Consider the following 23,898-nt stretch of genomic DNA (forward strand, 5'->3'; position numbering starts at 1 on the left):
ATGGAGGATTTAAACTTCCTTGCCGTGTTTACCAAAAAGCATTACATAAAATATGAAGAACATAAACACAATATAATAAGCTCTGTCTTTAAAATAAAGTCGGCTGTTTCACTCTTTATTCCTGGACTTTATCTGTAACACAATACACGAATACAAAAATGTCACATTTTGTTGCCTGTTTTTTCCGTCTCATGTTGAATATTATACTTTTATCATTTTACCTGTTTATCCTTAATACGTAAAAATATTTAATTACAATTACTACTAATTATATTGACATGAGAATTGTGTAAGCAGTTTTACAAAAATGTCCCGTTTTGTTGCTTGCCCCCCCCCCCCCCATCTCATCTTATGCTTACCTTATTAATTTGACGTTCCATCCTTTATACTTGTAAATACAATTATATTTACATTATTGTATTTATGTAATTATGAATTATAAAATTTAAAATCTCCACAGAGACCATACATTTAATGACTTTAAGCATTCATTATTTGATAAATTAAATCACTGATTTGTGCAACTACAAATATCAGTCTTTAGCTAGAAAAAAAAACTAAATAAAATACACTAGTCAACATTTCAAGTGGATCAAAACCTTTCAAAGTTGTCCTTAAACCTAAAACCAAAATAGCTTCTTGTCTTAGGACAACTTTGATGGACTTTTTTGAACCATTTCAAATGTTGACTACTGTAGAACTACAAAAAAAAACAAAACCCTGCACATTTAAAAAATGATTGGCAGGGGACTAACTGATCAACAGAAGACATTGACGTGAAAGTTGAAAGTCATCTTTTATTGCACAATAAAAGATCACATACCATGGTTTGAATTATATGATTGGTCCACATCGGCGTAAAGGAGCTAGTCGAACAAAAACAAAATATCCCCAAAAAAATAAAATAAAATAAAAATAACACCCATGACTCTCAGCATTGCTTCATGATTTCTTACCAAGTATACAAGTTCACTTTTTATCTTGTGTAATCATCCCAATATAGTGCACTTGCTTCAATGTAACTACGAATTTACAGTTCTTCCGTCATGAACACTGACCATCGTTAATCGTATCAAATTCATTCAATGTTATTCTACAAGATCTTGAGGAACAGAACCTCCAACATATAGGCTCAACCGTGACGCAAGCACAGTTCTGCGTGGTATATGATGCTCTAGTGTGCCGTGAACACCAAAGACTTAAGTCTGTCTGGCTAAGCAGCTTTTATAAGAAACACTCCATAGTAGCCTGACTTGCATACACTTTAAAGTATGGGATGTTGCTCTGGCTCAGATGTTGTGACTGGGTTTTTGGCAGGTCCTGACATGCAAATACTGACAGTGGCAAAGCAAAATCCAGCCTCTTACTACGTGCATATTTGAAAGCATCGGAATTATTGAATGCTGACAGAGTCTGATAAAAAAATGACACTGGCATGTCACCACAAATTCCCCAGTTCTCACTTCCCATCGGAAATGCACTCTGCAAAGCTACTACAAAGATCTCCCCTTGATCAACCCATGAAAAAATGGAGGTAGGGGTCCAATGGGAAGGGTTTTTGCTCTCAAGAGTGTCTGGGAGAAACTATCCAGAGATGTATTTATACACACAGATAGTCAACATTACGGTTTTGAGAACAGTTCAGCTTTTATGGATCAGTGTAGACATCCCATATAGGAACACATCCAAAACCTGGAGACAGCAAGTTTATGTACATGTTGCAATACACAGGGAGACAACGCTGCAATACACAGGGAGACAACGCTGAGACAGTAAAACAATAAATACAGGTAGAACTGAAATTGATCAGATTTGTAGATGAACTACCAAACAGTTTCAGCTAGGGTGAAAGACAAAAATATGTATCTGGAGTGTTACTAGGACATAGAATTGAATATATATTCATTGATCTTCAAATGAGCCCAGATACTGCACCAGGGAGACTTTCCTTTCAAACAAACACCGTGGTTCAAATTGAATTAAACTGGAGTGTTATTCCAACAATATTGTTGCGTTTTCAAACTGTACATTTCCAACAAACAGTACATTTATAAAATCAACACACTTACAACCAGCAACGCAGCATTCTCAGTCTAACTGTCTGAACTATCCAGTTGTACACATACTGGCTCTGCTTCTCGTAAAATTTTGAAGACCTTTAATGGAGATACAAACTTCTCAAAGTCAAAAGCAAGGATAACACAATCATCCAGACGTCTAGACGAGGTCTGTGCATTTTTGTTCACCAGATGTTACTGACACCGCAGTGTAGGCAACAGAGAAAGGTCCGAGGTAAGCTTTCAGACTAACAATGCAACATTTTTGAAAGTCAAGCAGACTTTGTGCTTTGCAATACTGCTTTGAATGAGCTGAGAGAGAGAAAAGATTATGTTATTTGAAAGGTTTTATAATCTGCAGTTTTACACAAATAAATGCACAAGAAGGCCAGTATCTATCCAACTAGATTTGAACTAGTATGACTGAGACTGCTTCCCAAAACGTTGACACCGTACACAAGTACTTTGATATATATTTTCCAACATAAAGATGTAACAAACATCAATATAAACCACTAAATAAGGCATTGTGAAGTGAACACAATAAAATAGATGTGATGAGAAAGGGGAAATGTCTTATTTGGTGAATTTGTAAAAAGAGAAATAAAAGCAAAATAAATTACATCATGGTGTCACAAATAATGTGACAAGGCAACAACAGCATGTTTTTTGAAGGTAACCATGATTTTTTTTTTTTTAACAAGAAATTTACAGTACAGGTTTACATAGGTCAAACTGTACAGGAAGTGACATGTGCAAGCGTGCGCATGCGTCCACACGAACACACATAAACAAGACAGAACACAATTACAGGTAAACATTCACCAAACAGACTGTGCAAAAAATGTTTTCACATCTGAAAACTGAAAAACAAACTAAAGAGACGTGTAAAATGAAAATGAAAACTCCCATAAAAGAGAGACCCTGTTGAGACTGGAGGAGAAGATGAGTTCAATTATCTCTGGTTATCAACTAGTGTAAAGTACTTCAAATAAAAGAAACACTAGTGCTGATTTGTTTTTTTACACATCCTCCCAATATGAGACATACTGGCGAGGAAAAATAATGTGTGCTTGTAAACAAAAGCAACAGCAATTTACAGATAGATAGATTTACATGATTTCAAAAATCTCGGTCGGTTGTACTCTACAGTATTTTCAAATGCACCAGAGAAAATAAGAGCAATGTTACCCATGAGGAGATGAGATGGTCTGATGTCTTTCTGTCAAACCCCATCAACCTAAGAGCTTTAGTGAAGGCAACAAAAAAAAAAAACAACAAAAACAGGGATTTGCAAAGATTTTTTTGGTTAAGGAATATTTCACCTAAAACTTAACTTTCCAGCATATTTTATTCACCCTCATGTGGTTTTAAGACTGCTCTTCCCCACATAAAAGCACATTGACCAGGGGTTATGAAACTTCAAAAAATGCACAATAAAAGTAGCTCAAATGAATTGTGCACTATATTCCAAGTTATCTAAAGACACAAGGTAGCTTTGCATAAGGAAAAGTAGTGATAAGGAGTAGTTTTATGGTCCTTTTTGAAGACTGACAGCCACTTCTTCATGTGAGCATGTGGCTTTTATGCTCCACAGAAGACATTCATACGAGTTTGGATGACATAAGGGTGAAATGCTGACAGAACCTTAATTTTTATGGTGAATTATTCTTTTAAATTCACTAAAAACAGAGTTCTCACTATTTTCTACCAACTGCTTTGCATCAGACGTATTTTATAAGCCCGTGTTCCAAAACCATTTAGAACCAAGTCTCATCTACGGCCTTAACCCTTCACTCTTCAACTTGCAGCACCCCTAGGTATATATAGCCACCTCTATAATAATTAGTAGCATCCCAACGGGGACATCTTATCAAAGCAACCATGTGGAAACGACATGACCAACAAAACAAAAGACAGATCAATCTCAGGATTGTTCTTGGCCATCAATTTCAAGCCTTGCTCTTTTTGAGTTTCCATTGCACTCACCATGTTGCACTCATGCCACCTATAGCTTTGTTAAGGATTTAGGTTAAAATCTTCACTAAAATGAATACATAGCAGCAAGCAACTAAGAACAAAATACTGTGATCCATCGAGACTGTATCAGATGCAGCTCTGCTGGTAATCTACCAATGGGATGAGTGTTTTCTGTACATTATTCAGAGAAATGTTTTAAAACATGAATCTAGGTCTTATGCAACTATAAGAGCGTGATCCAAAACACCATTACGAAGTGAGACCGCCATCCTACCACTTTCTGAGAATCTGTGAAAGATGCTAGTGAATAACACCTAATCGAAGGAGGAAAATGCTGGGGTCACTAAGAGCGTTCTCCATGAATAGACAGAATCGTCCGAATAGCCATTCCCTATGATGCAAAAGAAACGCGCTAACACCAATGATGATGTTGTCCCTTTTTTAGGAATCGAGACCTCTGAGTGTTTGCATGCTTCAAGTGTCTATTTCTTTAGCACACACGCAGAAGGTAGATGTCAGTGAAATTACAAGGGCAGATCTATAAACAATACATTGATAATCAAAGTCCTATACATAAGCTTTTACTGACACGACACACACAAAAGTACTGCAGCCCAAACAAGAGGATGCATTCTAGTCTCCACCGTCACAAGAGCCTTGAGCATTTGACTCTGTTTCCTCTCCCAGCTCATTTTTGTCCTTTTCCTCAGTACTTTTATCCTCAGAAGGAGCTTTTATAAGGTCAGAAGGATCTTTGACCGGAACTAAATCTACATCAGGTCTGCCATCTTCCATTCCGCCCTCTTGGCTCTTTTGTTCGAGTGTCTGTTCGTCTTTAACCCCCTTCGATTCCACAACAACATTGCCACTTCCCTCCTCTGCTCCTTCTTCCCTAACCTTCTTCCTCTTCCTCTTGGGACTGCCCGTGCTGTCTGCTGCAGGCATAGCGGGCAGAGCCATTATACTGCCCGGTGGCAAGAACATGTGTGGATACAACAGACTATGTGACATTCCCGGGATTAGAAAAGGGTTAAAGGTCAAATGGCTGCCGGTGCTTGTGATGCTACTACTACTGCTGCTAGTGGCTGCAGCTGTAGACACCGAAGCGGACACTTTCTTCTCTTCCCCTCCTTGCTTTGCATCCTCCTTATTCCCATTCTCCGTGCTCATCGGAGAGCTTGCGTTTTCACATTGAGGCGTAGATTCCGAACTATCCGCCGGGCTGGAGGTTGAGGTTACGGTTGCAGAGTTTGTCGAAGTCACACTCGCTGAAGTGGAGGATGCGCTTGCAGTGGACGTCGTTGTGGACAGCGGTTGATTTATCATCCCACTCATGTGTGCGCTGTACATGGGCGGCTGCACGGCCATACCGTGGAGCATCATGGGCAGCATGCTGAGTCCATTCTTGGCATCTTCTCCTGACAGTACGGCAGTGGCGAAACCATGAGGAAAGCCCATGATTCCGGTTAGCGGGATGCCAGGGACATTGCGGAGATTGGGTAAGCTAACCTGATCCATGCTGCCAATGAGCCCACCATTCATGAAGAGGGGTCCCATGCCAGCGGTGAGCTCGGGGGCTTTGGGCATCTCACTGCGGGGTCGCCTGCCTCTTCTACGTGGACCGGGATCCCGACACACAGGGCCAGAGAGGATGCGTGTGAATTTGCCCTCCGGTAGAAAACCCTGGGTCAGTGCCATACAGAAACTTAGTGTTGGTTTACAAGTCAAAGACTATATTATTAATGTATAGAATAAAAATTGCACATATATAAGAGATAAAGTTTATTAACTCTGAGTCAACTCTCATTAATTGCAAAAAAAAGTGCACACGTTACATATAACTGCAGAACTCATAAACTTGGGTTACAATACAATGTATTTCAGTGAAACACTGACACTCAAGTAGTGAAATTTTTTACATTTTTAATATGAAAATAATACTATAGTAATATAATTAAAAGAAATCAGTGTCACCATACCTACCCTAATAATAAATGAATATACAATAGAATGTTCTAAACTATAGTATAGATTATTATAGACATCCATATAGGGGATTTCATGCAGATGACATGAACACAGAACCTGTGAAACTGTTGCAGTAAAAATGCATACTGTTAGTCATCTAGCAGATGTTTTTTGTCCAAGGCAAACTCAAGGACTGTTTAGTGCTTAAGCAAGATTGCGATTTCTTCCACTCGGAACCTATACATTTTACGCAACCTTGTTGATTAGAATATGTTCAATTTACTACATATTCTTGCAGTTTCCAGTCTCTTTCTAGACAGAATACATATGACTCACCGAGTGCTTCACCACATCAGCCCAATCAGGAGCCACAGAGTAATCTGAGTTTGCGTCGAGCCAACGGGAGAGCTCTTTAATCGCTGGAGCCATAGCGCCTCCAAGCTGCAACCAGAGGAATCGACAAATTAAATGTAAATTAAATAAACAAATAAAGTTCTAGGAGTGTGTTTGCGTGTTTTCTTACTCTGCGGCCTGTGTTTCTGTGCACTACCGGGACTCTCTCCTCCCCAGTTAGAGAGTTGATGTCCAGCTTGGATGGGTCTTTGCAGCGATGCCTTCTCTGTTTTGGACGCTCCAGGAAACTGTGCAATAAGTTTGCATTCTGAGACCAAGAAAGATGTGCAATATAAATTAGATTATAGTAATGCATTAAATATAATATATATTACTTGTATCAAGGCTTATAATATATAAGCAGTATACAATAAACATTTACATTTAGGATCATTCAAATATCTTTCTAGATGGAAAAATAATGTTAACAACCTTGCAACTTTTTTTTTAAAGCTCTTTAACAGTACACAAACCAACATGATGTTTTGTAATAACTTACCGGGAAAGCAGAAAGCTCCATGTTGTAGTTGGGGTTTTGTCGGAGCCATTCCATTAGGCCTTTATTGGCCATTTCCCTGTCCATGCTCACATTCAGGGTCTCTGAGGCCGGAGGAGGAGCTGGAGAGGGTGCTGCAGGCGGAGTAGGAAGTGTAGTCGGGGTGGCTGGAGGGCCCTCTGACTGGGAGGATGTGGAGGACACAACAGGGTGGCTGATACTCTCTGACCCACTCTGTGGAGTATACAAAGATTAATACAACATTTGCCAGTTAAATGGATTTGAGAGTTAAACTGATGCCATATGAGCATCAAAAATTATTTAGGCAAAATCCATGTTTGAAATAAAAACTTTGAAACTAAGCTTGTTTCAGCATCACAAAAGAGACTATATAAGATCTGTCATATTAATATTTTAAATATTGTCCCGGTATATCTTTTTAAAAACATCAAATTAGTTAAAAAAATGTACCCCAAATAAAAGTTACATCAAAAAAGTACCCCATACCACTTCGAATGAGGATTTTAATCTTTTATGGTGCTTTTTTTTTTTTTTTTTTTTTTACTTCTTTGAGCTTGCCGGGATAAATCATTACTTTCAACTTTTTTTAATTTTTAAACTTTCTTTACACAGAAAAGAAGAGTAGATTTGCAAATAGTACAATGCTAGAATCACACGGGGCCATTTTCATCTTTGGGTGTCCCACTATATCCACTTCATTGACATGTGTTTCCACAAACCTGTTGTTCAGGTAAGTTCATGTTTTGTCCCTTTATAAAGCTGAGATCAGGAGTCTCTACATTTCTTCTCCGTCCTCTCCTCCGTCTCAACATTGAGTCATCACGGCGAAGACTGCCATTGACAATTTGCCCTGTGACAGGGTGAATCAGGCCAGCCTGCAAAATGCCAGCCATATCCAATCCCAGTGAGCCTTGTATGGAGCCTATCCCAGTTATTTTATGGGGTGCTGACTGGACAGTGTGGCTCATCTGACCAATTGACCCACTGTCTCCACCAACTGTTAGCTCTGTTGGTTTGGAGAGGTCAATAGCAGCGTCCTGCCAACCATTAAGGAGGAGAGCGTTAGCACGATGAGGCAAGCCAACCTGGATCTTTTCTCCAAGCTGGCTTGGTTTGGCAAGGACTTCTGCCTCGAATTCAAACCCACGTCTCGGACGTTTGAGCTCAGGGAGAAATGCTGGGGCCACTAGCCGCTCCTGTTGGGACAAGAGTTGTAAATAAAAAAAAATAAAAAAAGGATATCTCCATTTTTCATTTAATTAAATCTCAAGAGTTTTGCAACCCATTTTGTAACAAATCAAAGGAGACAAATTCATATTAAGTAAGTAAATAGCATGGTTTTATCAAAAATTTGATCAGTTTAACTGCATGAATGATATTCAATGCTGGGCTATAAACAAATGCAATCCTGATATTTATTAGGTGTTTGATGATATTTAGAGTAGTAAGATGGATTAAAAACAATCCAATTGTTTTTTTTTTTTGTAAAGGACTCTCTTGTCTGATGATGTGATCTCACACCTACCTTTGGTAAGTGGGGTACTGTGTGTGAGAGGTTAAAGTTAAGGCTCTGAGATATAGGCATTCTGGTAGGCAGAAATCCTGCCCTCTGGTGGGCACTGCTGGGCACGCAGGTGTTAGCCAAAGAGGTGGGAGACTCATACTGTTGACTGGAGGAAGGCCACTTCCCCTTTAAGATAGTGTGGCAGATACTATCAATACGATTGATGATCACTCTGTCCTATAGGGAGCAAAAGACAAACAGAGCATGAAATGGGTCTAACTGCAGAAACGGGTGACTGATACATGTCTAGTGGTATGCTATGGGCTGACTTTAGCCTTACTTATTTAATTTTCAGAGAAGACTTATGTGCACATTTTTCAATATCTTCTCAGTATAACCAATTGATGAAGAATGATCACCAGCATGACAATACCTTAGGCCACTCTGAGAACGAGAAGAGTGCTTTCTCTTGTAGAAGCTGAGCAATGGTTGGTTCCCTTATTTCATGGACACTGTCTGCCATCTCACACATGGGCAATGCAAAGTGTGGTCCATCAACATCTCCCAATAATGCTATAAAATAAACAATTATTACTCAAACCATGTTGGGAGAAAAAGAGACTAAATTGTTTATTAAATTATTTATTCCTTATGTTTTCCACTGGGTTTTTGAACAGTGAGAAAATCATTTATCAGCATGTAATGTGTCTCAATATGTTGAGCAGTACAGAAGTGATTCCATCCAGCAAATCTGACTAGTGTTTGTCAACAATTAGAAATAACTGATGAAAACTGTTGAATTATTTAATGCACAGTAAAGGTGGTAATGCGGCCACAACATCAATAATTATCAATAATTCAACAGTCAGGAGTCAGGTATTCCACTTTCATCACTGTCTTTTCTATCTAAAATGTTTTCAGCCCTAAAACAGATGTGTACATACTTCTGGTATCAATAAAGTGAGCCTAAAACAGCCAAAATTTGTTTGCTGGTCTCCTAACGTGTTCAAGTTGATCCAGTTTGCTAGCTTTTGGACACTTAAGTGTTCAGACTTGGAGAACAGCTGTCTAACAAGCTAAACACCAACTTGGCCAGGCTAGGACACCAGCTAGACTAGCTTACACCAGCGAAGTCTACTAAGATGCTTTTCTCCAACAGGGTAAACAGCCCAAACTGCCATTACTAGTTTTGCAAAGAATTAAATGAAATATTAAAAACCTCAATCGACCTGGAGCTACTACATATGACTAACAGAATCAGAAACAAAACATAAAAAGTAGAAAGCTAATGTTTACAGCCACAATACCTGGTGCCTTTGCACCTTCATCTTTTATCTTGTCCTTTACTTCCAAAGCCTCAGTCTGCTCAAGGTGAGGGGTCTGCGTAGTGCTATCTGGCTCAGGCTTCACATCTGACACTACTGGATCCACAAGAAACTCTTGTTTTGGGACTGCGTCAAGGCCCGGGGATACAGAGGTGTCAGGTAAGGTAGTTGGAGATGATGGGAGTGAAGGTGGCATAGGGTAATCTGTTGAAAGAGTAGTGTTAGTTAGATTGCACTCTTCTATTGGCTCTGGTGGTTCTTTGCAGGTTTCTTCCACCAACTGCTGTTCCACTGTGTCTTGCTGAAACCCTTCGCAAGGTTCCTGCAGGGTCTCGTCACAAGTTAAATCATAAGACTCCTCTAAAGGCACTTTTTCTGGCTCTGTTAGAGGCTTTTCATAAGGTTCTTCCAAAACCGCTTCACAAGGATCTTTCAAATCTCCATTGGAATCAGAGACCCTTGGAGACTCTATTGAAGGCATGTTTTCGATCTCATCTTGAGTATCCTTTGTCTTTGGACTGTCTGGAGAAAGGTCTTCTTTCTCAAAATTAAACCCTACGCTTTCAGCTCCTTCTTCTGGACTGGGAACACCAAATGTGATGTTGGAATCACTAAGCTTGTCCTCCTGCTCCTCACTAATGGGATCCGTCTGGTCAAGACTCACATCCGGGAGTCCAAGAGGTGTTGGCGGAACATATTCTGGAAGACTGGCTGACAGATCTGTCGGATCCACAGAAGTCTCTCCAACATTAAGGTCTTTGAACAACATGAAGCTCGGTGCCAGTGGTTCGACAGGGTTGCTTTGAGAGTCCGAACTAGGCATGCTCAAACAGTCGGTGAGCGTTTCATCACCCTCCCGTCCATCTTCTGGTTGAGGAGCATCAAGAAAGCTGGGTTCCAAAGTTGGCGCTCCCAAGATGGGATCAGTCTCGTTGAACATGTCAGAAGTTTCAGCATGGTCTGAGGTTTCCCAAGGAGTTTGAAGTTCATCTAGTTCCACAGAAGGAGCCATTAAGCCAGTCTCCTCTGAGGACCCTTGTTCTCCCACCAGAACATCGCTGCGAAGTTTCCCAGCTATGGAGTCCACCATGTCTCCTTGAGACCCATTTAACTCCCCTTGCACACCATACGAATTTAGCATATTCTGCCCACCGGTTGCAGAATTGAACGGGAATCCATTGAAGGCCTCTTTACCAGATTTGCCATGTAGTGTGTCTGATGTCAAGCCTTCATGTTGTAATGACCCCAACTCCAGAGAATCATCCAGTGGAGGACAATCCAAAAATCCTTCCCTATTTCCTGTACCTATCCCTAGGGAACTTCCAGACTCTGATGCCACCACTTCTGTGGGCTGGTGATGCCCATGAGTATGGATGAGTTGTGTTGGTGTGTGGTGTGAAGCTGTAGGGTGATACTCTGGAGGTTGTGGGGACTGACAATGCCCAAGGTTGGCATCATACAAGCAGCAATGGTGGTGGGGCAAGCCTGGGACTGAATATCTGTGGTTTTCTTTATGAACATAGTTCCGGTGGGCCTCCAGGAAGGATAATTGGGGGTCATTGAGGATGTAGAAATCAGTTCGACTCAATCCATTTTTAGCGACCCCAATGAGCAGATCACGGTCGTGTTTTCCACACTCCCACCAGACGGGCAAATACAAGCTAGGACGACAAAGCTGCAGTCGTGCCCCGAGGAGCGGGTGACGCAATACTTGCTCACGGACCTTTCTCAAAAGCTCAATACGATATAATGTTCGGGCAGCTCGCTCTTCTGTAATGGGCTCCACAAACAGTGAAGGATCCACGTTACCTGCATGAGACAAGAAGTTGTGTTTACATTATTGCAGATTTAGCTTCTATTAATCTTCCCATCAAACTATTAACTATCTTTATTACCTTCATCTTTTCTGGGTGGCAGTCTACATGCAGTTCGACACATTGAAACAAAGCTGTGGAAATATCTCTCTAAGCTTTCATCAGTCTTCCTCTCCAATCGAGCAAGGGCACGGAACTGGTTCCAGTCAAAAGTCTTTTTCTCTGGGTCATACACTACTCCAAACGAGGACACTGTGCGATAGAAGTCAGCCTGCTCTCGACGTGTCCACCTGTATCAGATATATGGAGATATGTTTAATAAAATAAAAAAAGCAATTTCAAACAAAAACTTAAATGATTTTCAGCACATATTAATATCTAAGCCAATGCAGAATCAAAATACTATTCTTCCAATGTTCATCATGACCTGCAACATCTCAATGTTTTTCCGGTCCTCAAGGATTTTATGCTAGCCAATTATTCTATTTAGGTTTTAGCTATTGCTTTTATCTTTTTTCAATAATGCGGCTCTATTTTTATTATTTTCACTTTGTTGATTTTCCTCATCCTCTTAACACTTTAATTTCATCTTGAGAGAATAACTAGACAATGAAATCACTGTCACATCACTCACCTTCGCTGCCACTCTAAAAAGAGTGGGTCAGGCTCAGTAGTGCAGTGTCTAAACTCTCCTATTTGCCAGGCTACAGGTGCAATTCCCTCATGTAAGAGAAAGTCATGACGAAGCGGCTCACGTCGTGTATAACGCTGATAGGCAGTAATGAGGCGCCGCAGACGTGCTGTAAGAGCCGTGCCTGCCGGCCACTGTATCCGTCCCTGCTCCATCACTTCTGCAACAAGGTCTCCTGCGAGAGATCCTATAAAGCCCCCTTCAAAAGAAATGATACTTTAGACTCAACATAAAGTAAGTTCATATCAAGGGGTGGTCCCCCGTGTCAAATTTATACGGACACCAAAGCAATAGCGAGCAATATGACAACTTTCAAACTGATTCTTTTCACTACGTACTAAAGTTCAAGTTTAGAGAACTCTATCCTGTGAATTTTTGATATATCATGGACATCTCTTACCAGTATTTATAAACAATTAAAGATTCTATTTCAACAGTACTGGTGAATAAGTAAAGAGACAAGGAAGGTTTCAATACCCGTCACTGCAATTTCATTTTTTCCCGTTTCCTCTGACATGGATTCCTCCTTTGTATAAACAAAAAAATAAAAACCTTTACTTAAATGAACAGTCTGAGCATTAGGTTAAAATGCTTAGCAAAATTCTTTTGACTTCACACTTCCTTGACTTCCTATTCTTACCTTGATCTCTACTTTCTCTTCTAATTCTTCAGACTTAATATCATTCTCCTCTTTGATTTCATCACTCTTGCTGATACTACAAAAGAAGAAATGTGTTTATGGGAGTAACAGCCAAGCAGTGCAACTGTTATATCTCTGCTGCTCTAAGCATATTACCTATCAGGTGCATCTGAAGCAGTTTCTGCTCCACTTTGTTCTACCGTCAATGCAGTGACATCAGGCATACCCACTCGCTCCAGGAAACACAAAGCAGGGTCTGCACGCATGGCGTTATACCGCTCATATCCTGCATGGGACACAAACAGTAGTTAATGCACATGATGAAAAGTCGATATGAACCATATGAAGATTCACAAATTGCATTCATATGCATCACATCTCTGTTAAAAAGTAAAAAATTACTTATGTATTTGTGTCTGCATGGATTTCCATTGCGTAATCACAAGAATTGTATAATGAAACTGGGTGTGACGGTTGCACCCATTCTTCTGTGATTATGTCTCACCATGTTTGTGAACTCCAACAAGCAGCGATTTATCTGCTTCAGCATCCCACCATATAGTAGGTATCTCAATATAGTCAATATCAGGGAGGGTTACCTCCAGTTTACTGTAGAAAACACAGAAATCCTTACATATTAAGCCACTCTACAATGACGACAGTTTGATACAGAATTCATGGAGTATGCGTGAGGTTAAGATCATTTGTGGGCCATGTAGTACCTGGATGGGATCCCTTCAAGAGCCTGGTCAGCAGCCTCCCCCAGCACTTCAACCTTCAAATAGTACAGCATCCGCACCCTCAGGAGAACCCTGTTTATTACACGATACATGAGGACCACACATTTAAAACCCTGTAATTATGTTGAGCACATGTATCAATTACAATATGTCTGATCTCATAATATTGTAATGAAATAACAAAAATTGTTTTATGACAGGTTGGATGTATGAACATTTTCATTTTGCACCCTGATTAAAGTACTTACTATTTATGAAGTATGATCAGAGTGCAAAATGTATTTTTTCTACACTCTTACTTGTTGCAGTGTTGTTTGAGGTGTTTCTTGTAGCTGTCGTCCTGAAGCACAACCTCTGGGTTACAGTGGACCAGCCAGTCTGCATTCTTCAGCTCAGGGGGACTCAACTGGTTCTTCAGCTTCTTTCCTTTACGACCCCGTGGGACAGGAGCAGACAGACCTGGACGGGTGAACACACAAGTTTAACACAATGTTTTGAAACAAATTGTTCTATAATTATATGAAGAGCAGTCCATGAATTCTGTTTAAATGGACAAATAACAAAAAATGAGGGATGCTTATGCCTTATCAACATTCAAATTATGGTAATTAATCATTTTATTGTTTAAATATACTATCCAAGCAGTGAAAGCTGAAAATTCTGTTGTAACTTTTTTTTTAAAAGAAAAAAAAAGGTTATTTTCTTAGGTATACGTCCATTAAATAACATCAACTAAACAAAATATTTTCTGGTTAACTAAACATTTATCACTTAATCGGTGGCAAACAAATTAATTACATTGAATTAAATGTTTCCATTTGTAACAAAAATCCTTTAAAACTCTTTGGAGACCTGCACAAGCATGGTGCAATATTAATGTTAAAGATTAATGGATTTATTTACTGTCTTATATAAATGAGAAAAGTTCCTGAATTAAAGTCTCAAAGAATGAATTAATGAACTGATAAAACAAATAAATAACTGAGGATGTGAACAGTCATTAATAACCTGAGTGGTTTTGTAGTGCTTGATTGTGTCCGTCTTTGGTGGGGGTGATCAGATCCCAGATGAAGCTCTTAATTTTATCGTCTCCCTTATAATGGCGAACACAGTAGACCAGAAGAGCCCTGCACAGCACCTCCATGTCTCTTTCCGTCAAGTGCCATTTAAAACGCCCATGGTTGAGAATATCCTTCCAGCGACCCCACCTGTACACACAGAAAACACTTCATCCATCTGAGATGTATAACCTGCATATGGCCTAATTTATGGCTCCAAAATTCAGACCATCTGCTTGATTTGCAAATGTAATGGCAGAGAATGGTCTTCAATTATTTCATTTAGTTTTTGTAAACTTTTTTGGAAAGAGTTACTTCATTAACAGCCTTTTGTAGAGCAACAGAAGGTGACCCAGAAGGAATGAGTGGGCAGCTGAAAGCAAATTAAGCACTGACCCGAAAATGAGAAGGTTTTTCTCCACTCTGAAGCACTCTGCTCGGAGGTAGCGTCTGTTGCGATCGCTGAGACGTCTTGTGCGACAGGGTCGTTCCTCTGAGTCACTATCCAGCTCAGAGAACTCCATGAGTTCGTCGTCCTCAAACGAATTATAGTGACGCGTCTGCTTCCGTACGCGAGGGGTGTCGATCACCAGACTCTCCTGGCAGAGACAAAGACATGAGTCAGAAAGTGTTGCAGTCTCAATATTTTACTCCTTAAATGTCATCAATATGCAAACAGTCTAGAATGCGCCATTAAAACTCACACATTAAAGCACCCATCTGTTTTGACTCTACTGATATTCAAATGACCCCTATTCTCTCTCTACTCTATGAGTTGATTCTCCTGCATTACACCAGCTGAGTCATGGTGAGCTCATATATGCAAAGCTTTGCCTTTTAAACCATCACGATTATTACCTTTTCTGCCTTTGAGTCAATTTCCAGTTCAGCAATTTTGGCCCACTTCTGCCAGAAGTTTGGATCATCCAAAGAAATGTCTGTACGGTTCCCTGAAGACACAAAGCTAGCCTGGAATTGGACAAAATAAAGGATTATGAGCACTTTATCAAAATACAGATCACATGTTAAGGCCTGTGTTTTACTTATACAAGCAATGCTTATTCATCTTGTTCAATCACATGACTCTTCCATTCATCCGCCATATTTATGACCTACAGTGGTGAATATAACAACATCAACAGACGTACTAAGAAAAACAACATCGGCAATCGGATTTGATCCATACCAGGTCTCAGAAAACATTTTAACACAAAGGGTTGGTGTCAGTCATTTTTAAAAATGATACAATTATTCAGCAAGGATGCAGTATACATTTATCACAGGTGATAATTAAAGATTTTACATTTTCGGTTTCAAACATTTTATGCATTAAAGAATCTTGGGGGACAAAAATCTTACATTGTAAAAAAAAAAAAAAAATTATATATATATATATATATATATATATATTCAACATTGATAATAAGAAATGTTTCTCAAGCAGCAAACTTTCTGAAGACTGGAGCACTGATGCTGAAATTTCAGCTATTCATACCAGGAATAAATAACGTTTAAAAATATAACTACTTTTGAATGATAAGAATATTTCACAATATTACAGTTTTGCCTGTTCTGTTGATCAATACATGCCGTCTAGGAAAGCATCAAAGACGACTTTCAAAAAATCTTATAGAGCCCAAACATTCATGATAGTGTATATCGATATGTGTACCTTGGCAAAAGTTGATCCCTTCCCCTCAGACTGGATTGTGATGGTCTGTGTGCGTCTCTGCAGGATCTGATCAATATCCTCCTCACAAAATTTAGAGCCCTCATCTTCCTCATCCATAAGAGCACCATACGCACCCTTCCTGAGAAGATCTTCCACCTCCAACTTAGACAGCTGCTGAACCTGGAAGAGGATGGCACAGAAATAAGACAACACTGCCAATATATTATATGTATATGTATATATATGTATGTCATCAATATGCAAACATATATATATATATATATATATATATATATATATATATATATATATATATATATATATATATATATATATATATATATATATATATATATACATATACATATATATACATACATACACACACACACACACACACACACAGGTCAATCAATCCTTCAAATAGTTAACTTATGTAGTTAAGTAAACAGAGTTTGTATTTTTGGGCCAACAAGTAGTATGCCATAACCTTTGGCAGATACATTTTCTCAATTCATCACTGGAAGAAAAAGTTAAAGGTTGTGGATCCCTCACCCCATTGAGACTGCCCTTGCGGTTGATGTCCTGCAGAACAGCCTTGTCCAATCCTAGTTTCAAACTGGCCTTGTCAAACATCTCCCTCTCATATGAGTTTCGTGTAATAAGGCGATATACTTTTACCGCTTTGCTCTGACCGATCCGGTGGCAGCGCGCTTGAGCCTGTGGAATTCAAAGCATGTTCATAACAAACGTTTTTTGATACATGGTATGGAAATTTCTAAAGAGAGAGAGTGTCACTTATACTCTACATAAAAGATGCAATTTGTTCACCTGCAAGTCGTTCTGTGGGTTCCAGTCTGAGTCGAATATGATACACGTGTCGGCGGCGGTGAGGTTGATGCCCAGACCTCCTGCTCTTGTACAGAGGAGGAACACGAAGCGGTCAGAGTCCACTTTACTGAAGCGATCGATGGCAGCCTGCCGGAGATTCCCTCGAACTCTCCCATCAATACGTTCATACGTATACCTACATGTATTACACAAATTTCAGATAAGACGACATTTCCTTTTTGCTTCTTCATTATTTATTCATGGAAATGACCAACTTCCCTCTTTCTCCACCATAGTTCTCATATGTGGTTTGCTGTTTTAGCCATGCATATTTTGATAAATTAGGGGTGCTCCGATCACGATCGGCCGATCGTTAATGCGCATCTCGTCAGTAAAGCCGGTTCTCTAATCAGCGGTTAATTCCATCAGGTGCCTGATTTCACATAGAGCAGCTGTTACTACACGGAGCCGTTGTTAATAGAGAAGATGCGCAAATCACGTTCATTTTCAGCGTTTATTGGCGCATCTTCTCAGTTAACAACGGCTCTGTGTAGTAACAGCTGCTCTATGTGAAATCAGGCACCTGATGGAATTAACCGCTGATTAGAGAACCGGCTTTACTGACGAGATGCGCATTAACGATCGGCCGATCGTGATCGGAGCACCCCTATGATAAATATACACAAAAGTTTGGTGTTGGGCGTTTTTTTTTTTTTTTTTTTTTTTTTTTTATGATTTTTGAAAAAATAATTATGGTCACCAAAGATGCATTTATGTGATCAACAATGCAGTAAAGTAAAGTAAAGTAAATAAATAAATAAATAAATATATATATATTTTATTTTTCAGTGTTGAAAAAAGTTGTACTTAATATTTTTGTGTCAATGGTTACTTTATCAGTATTTTTTGATAAACCTAATTTGAAATAGAAATCTTTTCTAACAGTATAATGTCTCTGTTGTCACTTTTGATCAATTTATTGCATCCTTGGTGTTTTTTCTAAAAAGTCTTACTGAACCCAAACCTTTTTTTAATGTTCTAATAATCAGACACAGGTTTCCTACACATTTTGATGTATTGTAAAGTGAAGTAAACCGGGTTTTGATTTCATGTTGACATGGAGTCTTATTTCCTCATTCACTTACAGTCTCAAAAACATCTCAATTTTTTTTTTTCTTTTTTATAGAAGTATGCCTAATGGCACTGTATAATAAGCAGCTGTCTCACCTCCTCTGAATGAGGTAGTCCTCCAGTATATCCAGGCAACGGACCATCTGGGAAAACACCAGCACTTTATGTCCTCCGGCCAGCAGTTTGGGCAGCAACTTGTCAATAAGCACTAGTTTACCAGCAGCCTGGATCATTGCCTGCAGCTGAAAATCTGCAGCCTCAGAACTGTAGGTTTTCTTGAAGCTCTCAAGGATCTTTTCTTCAGCACCTGACAGAAGGAAGAAGAGCGACTACATCAGCACTACAAATTAGAGGTGTGGCTACTGAGATGTAGAGAACTGCAAGCAAGATATTTCATATTCACACTTGATCTAAACACCAGATGTCACCTGTAATGAGGTACGGGTGATTGCAGCACTTGCGAAGCTCCATCATCGTGTTGATGAGGTTGGGCATGTTGTGCTGGTTTGCTCCCTTGGCAAGGAAGGCAAAGTTTTTCTCCAGAATGGCACGGTAGTATTTCTTCTGAATATTAGTGAGCTCCACCTCAATGATCGTCTCCTGTTTAGGGGCCAAATTCTTCTCCACATCATCCTTCAGTCTCCTCAACATCATGGGCTTCAGAATGGCTTGCAGTTTCTTTACCTGTGGGTGTGTTGAGGTTTATGAGGTTGAAACTGGGCACATAATCATTCAACAATAATCAGGCCGTATTGTCTAATATAAGTCATAAAACCGAGAAATAAATTAGAATTTTATATCTTCCCAAAGTGAAAGATTTTTTTTAAAGGGATTTTGGTTAAATGTCTAAAATGAAGTCTGAGATGAACACAAGCTCAATATATTTTCATGTAAAGGTGTGTAGATGTTTATCCAGTGCATAACAAGCTTCCTATCGAGGCATTCGAGGTTTAGCTCTCACCTGCTCTTCTGTCTTCAGGTCTCCAAACTCCTCTAGAAAAGTGGTTTCGGAAGGGAACTGTGAGGGTTCGAGAAAGTTAAGCAGGCTGAAGAGTTCCTCAACAGAGTTCTGCAAAGGAGTTCCTGTCAGAAGGACTTTGTGTTCCTTATGAGAGAAGACACACAGAAACATTAAGTTCAGTCTACTGATTCACAAAAATGTATTTACATTTTAGGATATTTATACCAACTCTCTCTGGATGCAGATGGAGATACAACACTGGGAAAAATGGGGGGGGGCACATTTCTATACTGTGGACCAAAAAAGTATTTGGACACTGAAGTCTTGCATAAAATAAATGCATTAGACACACGATATTAAAATATGTGGCATTTATGTACAAATTCAAATTTAGTGAAAACACACAATTTATACACTTTCTGGATGTCATTCACTACTGCAAAGTGTCCAAATACTTTTTCAACCCCTGTATATCAAATACACCTAACCAGCTGTGAGAGATGATCTTCTTGAATAAAACAGCACTGCGTCAAATGTAGCTCAGTTTGCACACACCGGCCACAGCTGCAGTAACATGTAAAGTGAGAGATGAGATTACTCATTCTGTGTCCAGAGAGGATGTGTGCATGTTAATGCAGTGAAGCAGAACTCCGCAGATAAATGAGACGTGTGCATAAGAGATACCACTGTAGTTAAGATCAGTTTAGATGGCTTCACTTCCCCTTTTCTGCATTTAGATCTGAACTCTTGGAATCATTTGTAGAGCAGATGATATTATAAATGACACATGACACACACAGCAAATGAAATGAAAAACATCTGTGTATGTTTCATGGTACATAAATGAACATTAAAATAATAATTACCAGGTTCATGAGTTTGAGTCCCTCCAGCAGTTTACAGTTGCGGTTTTTTAGGCGATGGGCCTCGTCGATCACCACACAGCGCCAGTTGATCTTCTTCAGCTCTGGACAGTCGGCCATTATCATTTCAAATGTAGTGATGATGCCATGAAACTTAAACTGACCAGACACAATGTTTCCCTGAAGGAGCAAGAGAAAGACCCATTGTATACACTGTACTAACAAATATAATGTGCCTACAACACCTTCTCCTTCTGGTAAAATAGCTGTGCAGAGTAAGGTTAGGCATTAACCGGGGTTTGGGCAAAAAAAATAATATGAAAGCCCTAGATATGTATTATGTGGGGGTAAAAAGCAACTACTGTTTTACAAGTTACGGGTTTGTAAAACTTTTCAAAGTTTCTGAAGATTAATGTAATCTATTGCTGTGATGGCAAACATTAATTTTTAATCTTCAGGAATCATTCTAATATACTGATTTGGTGGTCAACAACCATTATTATTATTAAACATTATTATGAATGTGTGTATATATGTGTACCGTATTTTCCGGACTATAAGTCGCACTTTTTTTTTTCATAGTTTGGCTGGTCCTGCGACTTATAGTCAGGTGCGACTTATTTATCAAAATGTATTTGACATGAACCAAGAGAAATGAACCAAGAGAAAACATTGCTGTAGATGGTAATGTTTTCTCTTGGTTCTAAATAAATGCGACTTATAGTCCAGTGCGACTTATAGTTCGAAAAATACGGTGTACACACACACACACACACACACACACTCAGATTATAATCAGGATTCTCTGATGAACACAAGTTTAAAAGCATTTACATTTTTGAAATAGAAATATTTTGTAACATTATAAACATCTTCATTTTTGATCAATTTAACGCATCCTTGCTGAATAAAAGTATTATTCTTAAAAACTAATTATATACTATTCTAAGTCTACATTGTGATGTGTAGTGACTAGGTTTTTGATCAAAACTGCCAACACATGATTAATAACAGAAATAAACAGATATCAATAAAGGTATTAAAAAAAACTTTTGTTTTGGTTATGTTGGTTAATGTAACTATAGTGTGCTTCTGTTCCTCTCAAAATGAATCACTCTGTTTGCCCCACCTGTTCATCTCGGTGGTACATCTCATACTGCAGGATCATCTGTCGACTGATTTGGCTGCCGTGATAGACGATGACGTTCATTTCAGTCCATGTGCGGAACTCTCTCTCCCAGTTGGTGATGGTGGAGAGCGGGGCGATGATGAGAAAAGGTCCCCTTAGACCCATGAGGAACATCTCATAGAGGAACGTGATGGACTGGATGGTCTTCCCAAGTCCCATTTCATCAGCCAGAATACAGTTTTTCCTACATAAAGAGGAACGGGTGTTTATTAATCGTTTCAGATAGCAGTTTTTGGTATCTTTTTATTGTATGAAATTGTGATCATGATCAACACCCCTATTTTTATAGAGTTACTAAGCTTTTTGTTAGTTTAATAATAATAATAATAATAGTTTAATGTATGTAAATAAGGTTATTATTAATTGCATTTGATTTCTGCTAGAGCGGTTAATAATTTTATTGTCATTATTATTATTAAATTAATTACATGCTGAAATATTAATCAAATTATATATTGATTAGTATTACCATTCTTGTTATAAATGTTTTAAATGTTGAGATTTTTTGAGAATATTATAATATGTGCAGACAAATATCTTACAAAAGACAATTCACTACATTTTGACAGACAAAATCTTTGAATAGTGTGAATAGTTTAAACAATCATAATCATTTTGGTTATAAGATCACACTAAATAAACATGTTGAAATCGACAGTCCTTTCATCAAATCAAATGCAACAAACAGAGAAAGTCCAAGTATTTATTATTTTACTGATCAGTTTAAATAATAAAAAAATTTGTCACTGTTTCGTCATTATTATTATTAGCCTCATTTTAATCTTAAGTAGTGACATCATACCTAAAAATAAGATCATGATGTTTAGGGGCTTAACCAGTGCTGATATTAAAAGTTTGTTTCACCTGTTGTACCAGTTGAAAAGGAGCCAATTCATTCCCTCTAACTGGTATTCTCGCAGCTGGTTCCCATTCCTGTAATCTCTGGACTTCTCCAGTTTTTGCCACTGTTCGGGGAGAGGCCTTTCCTGTATTAAGATAAGAGAGAAGACTGGGATACTTGCTAAAAAGCAACGCAGAATGAAAATGTTTTGGACCGTACGATAAAACCTGCAGCTGAACCATGCCTTCATTTGCATTCGAGGACTTACCACATGCTTAATTTCTGGAATTTGCTTTAGGTCTTCAAACTCTCTGATTTTCACAGGGTCAACATCTTCCTGAAGCTCCCAAGTGCTCTCCTCATATGACAAAGAGCACCATTTCACCAGGTAGTGTGTAACTTCCTGTTAACATGCAAACAAACCAAACATCAAAAGACTGGCACCCAAAGTATATATGACAGCTTCCTTATTTTAAAGACAGTTTGAAGGGCACCTCACCTCTCCAGTTTCTGTATCTGTGGTGATAGCGATCTCTAAAACCCGATCAACCTCAATATAATCTGGATTAAACAGGTCTTCATCCGGCTGAGGAGAAGCACATCATCTCAGCCAGATTTAATCAAATAATACACATGTAGTAAGTCTAAGAGGTACTTGAAACATAAACCTAAAATTCTTGAATTTTCCACATGCATCTTAGCTTTTACATCCTAGAATATCTGGTGCATATCCAGGTTACAACTTTAAATAAACCACAAACAAATTGCAGCATGTTTTGGCAGACGCACCTCTGTGAAAATGTGCTTCATTTGCGCCTGCTTGTTTCTGAAGCGCTTGATTTTTTGGCTAATGCGTGGGTCCTTCTCCAGTTCCTCCAAGGTCGCCCATTTACAGTGCAGATAGGAGCTGGCAATGAGAAAAGCCTTTCATAGCTGACAATGTGCGATAACAACACTGTGTGCTTTACCTTTCAACCAGAATGTGTGTGTTCGATTTAAAATAGTTTTTAGATTTAATAACAGTATTTTACAATATGTCTTTGTTTCTCCATCTATACTAAACTTGTCAAGAACATGTCTAAGTCACATTTGAACTCAAAATCAAATCATTAATTTTATTGTGCAAAAAGAAAATGAAGCCTTTTATGATTCTTAGCATTAATTTTATGCATGGAGGTATTATTGAAAATGTAGCACACAAGCCCCTCACTGTAATGCAAACACAAAAATTATATATTTAAATTATAAATATAATAATATAAGTATATATACAGACATTACACATTTTTTTAGGTTAAATGTAACTTTAAAGATTTCTATTTTAAAGTTCCAGATCTTGCTGTAAATCACACCATTGCTGATTCAGCAAATTACTTCTCGAGGCAGGGTGTATTACCACTCTAGCAGATGGATAATTTAATGCATAAATGATTTGAAGTAATGCATTACACAATAATTGTGAGTTATGTGTTTGCTCTGACAGTTTTGACAGTCTGAGTGATTGAGAGTTTGAGAGCACAAAAAGGTAACAGCAGTTTGAGTCGCATGAGTACACTTACAAATTTCTGTACTTGACGTAAAACTCCTCCATCTCTTCTGGTGGTTCGTCAAGGGATGTCTACATGAAAACGATTTCATTTTAGGCAGATATTCCCTGCATCCTAGTTTACAGAGCGATATATGCTACAGGACTGCATTCAGGATTCTGGTCTTTTTGTATCAT

General features: G+C 38.7%; 1 protein-coding gene across 3 annotated transcripts in view; it reads right to left on the reverse strand.

Moving 5' to 3' along the window:
- Positions 1–777: 777 nt before the first annotated feature.
- The window catches only part of chd6 (chromodomain helicase DNA binding protein 6), a 35,946-nt gene continuing 12,825 nt past the window's right edge, over positions 778–23,898 (reverse strand). For 2 of the 3 annotated variants that reach the window (XM_026265958.1, XM_026265960.1), the window contains exons 7-38: positions 23,735–23,793; positions 22,965–23,082; positions 22,675–22,761; positions 22,444–22,578; positions 22,199–22,320; positions 21,275–21,518; positions 20,149–20,325; positions 19,283–19,426; positions 18,750–19,005; positions 18,418–18,628; positions 17,191–17,386; positions 16,915–17,079; positions 16,360–16,539; positions 15,546–15,656; positions 15,084–15,286; positions 14,638–14,837; positions 13,929–14,088; positions 13,612–13,701; positions 13,395–13,498; positions 13,046–13,175; positions 12,890–12,965; positions 12,727–12,775; positions 12,193–12,448; positions 11,640–11,848; positions 9,727–11,553; positions 8,853–8,992; positions 8,441–8,656; positions 7,635–8,111; positions 6,898–7,128; positions 6,529–6,666; positions 6,342–6,446; positions 778–5,720 (exon numbers count right to left, since the gene is read on the reverse strand). In XM_026265958.1, coding sequence (XP_026121743.1) covers positions 4,671–5,720; positions 6,342–6,446; positions 6,529–6,666; positions 6,898–7,128; positions 7,635–8,111; positions 8,441–8,656; positions 8,853–8,992; positions 9,727–11,553; positions 11,640–11,848; positions 12,193–12,448; positions 12,727–12,775; positions 12,890–12,965; positions 13,046–13,175; positions 13,395–13,498; positions 13,612–13,701; positions 13,929–14,088; positions 14,638–14,837; positions 15,084–15,286; positions 15,546–15,656; positions 16,360–16,539; positions 16,915–17,079; positions 17,191–17,386; positions 18,418–18,628; positions 18,750–19,005; positions 19,283–19,426; positions 20,149–20,325; positions 21,275–21,518; positions 22,199–22,320; positions 22,444–22,578; positions 22,675–22,761; positions 22,965–23,082; positions 23,735–23,793 — 7,866 coding nt within the window. In that variant the 3' untranslated portion in view covers positions 778–4,670. The remainder of the gene's footprint in view (positions 5,721–6,341; positions 6,447–6,528; positions 6,667–6,897; positions 7,129–7,634; positions 8,112–8,440; positions 8,657–8,852; positions 8,993–9,726; positions 11,554–11,639; positions 11,849–12,192; positions 12,449–12,726; positions 12,776–12,889; positions 12,966–13,045; positions 13,176–13,394; positions 13,499–13,611; positions 13,702–13,928; positions 14,089–14,637; positions 14,838–15,083; positions 15,287–15,545; positions 15,657–16,359; positions 16,540–16,914; positions 17,080–17,190; positions 17,387–18,417; positions 18,629–18,749; positions 19,006–19,282; positions 19,427–20,148; positions 20,326–21,274; positions 21,519–22,198; positions 22,321–22,443; positions 22,579–22,674; positions 22,762–22,964; positions 23,083–23,734; positions 23,794–23,898) is intronic. The other variant, XM_026265961.1, reaches the window with a different exon arrangement.

Source organism: Carassius auratus, chromosome 6, assembly GCF_003368295.1.
Source record: "Carassius auratus strain Wakin chromosome 6, ASM336829v1, whole genome shotgun sequence".
In the NCBI taxonomy this organism is placed as follows: domain Eukaryota; kingdom Metazoa; phylum Chordata; class Actinopteri; order Cypriniformes; family Cyprinidae; genus Carassius; species Carassius auratus.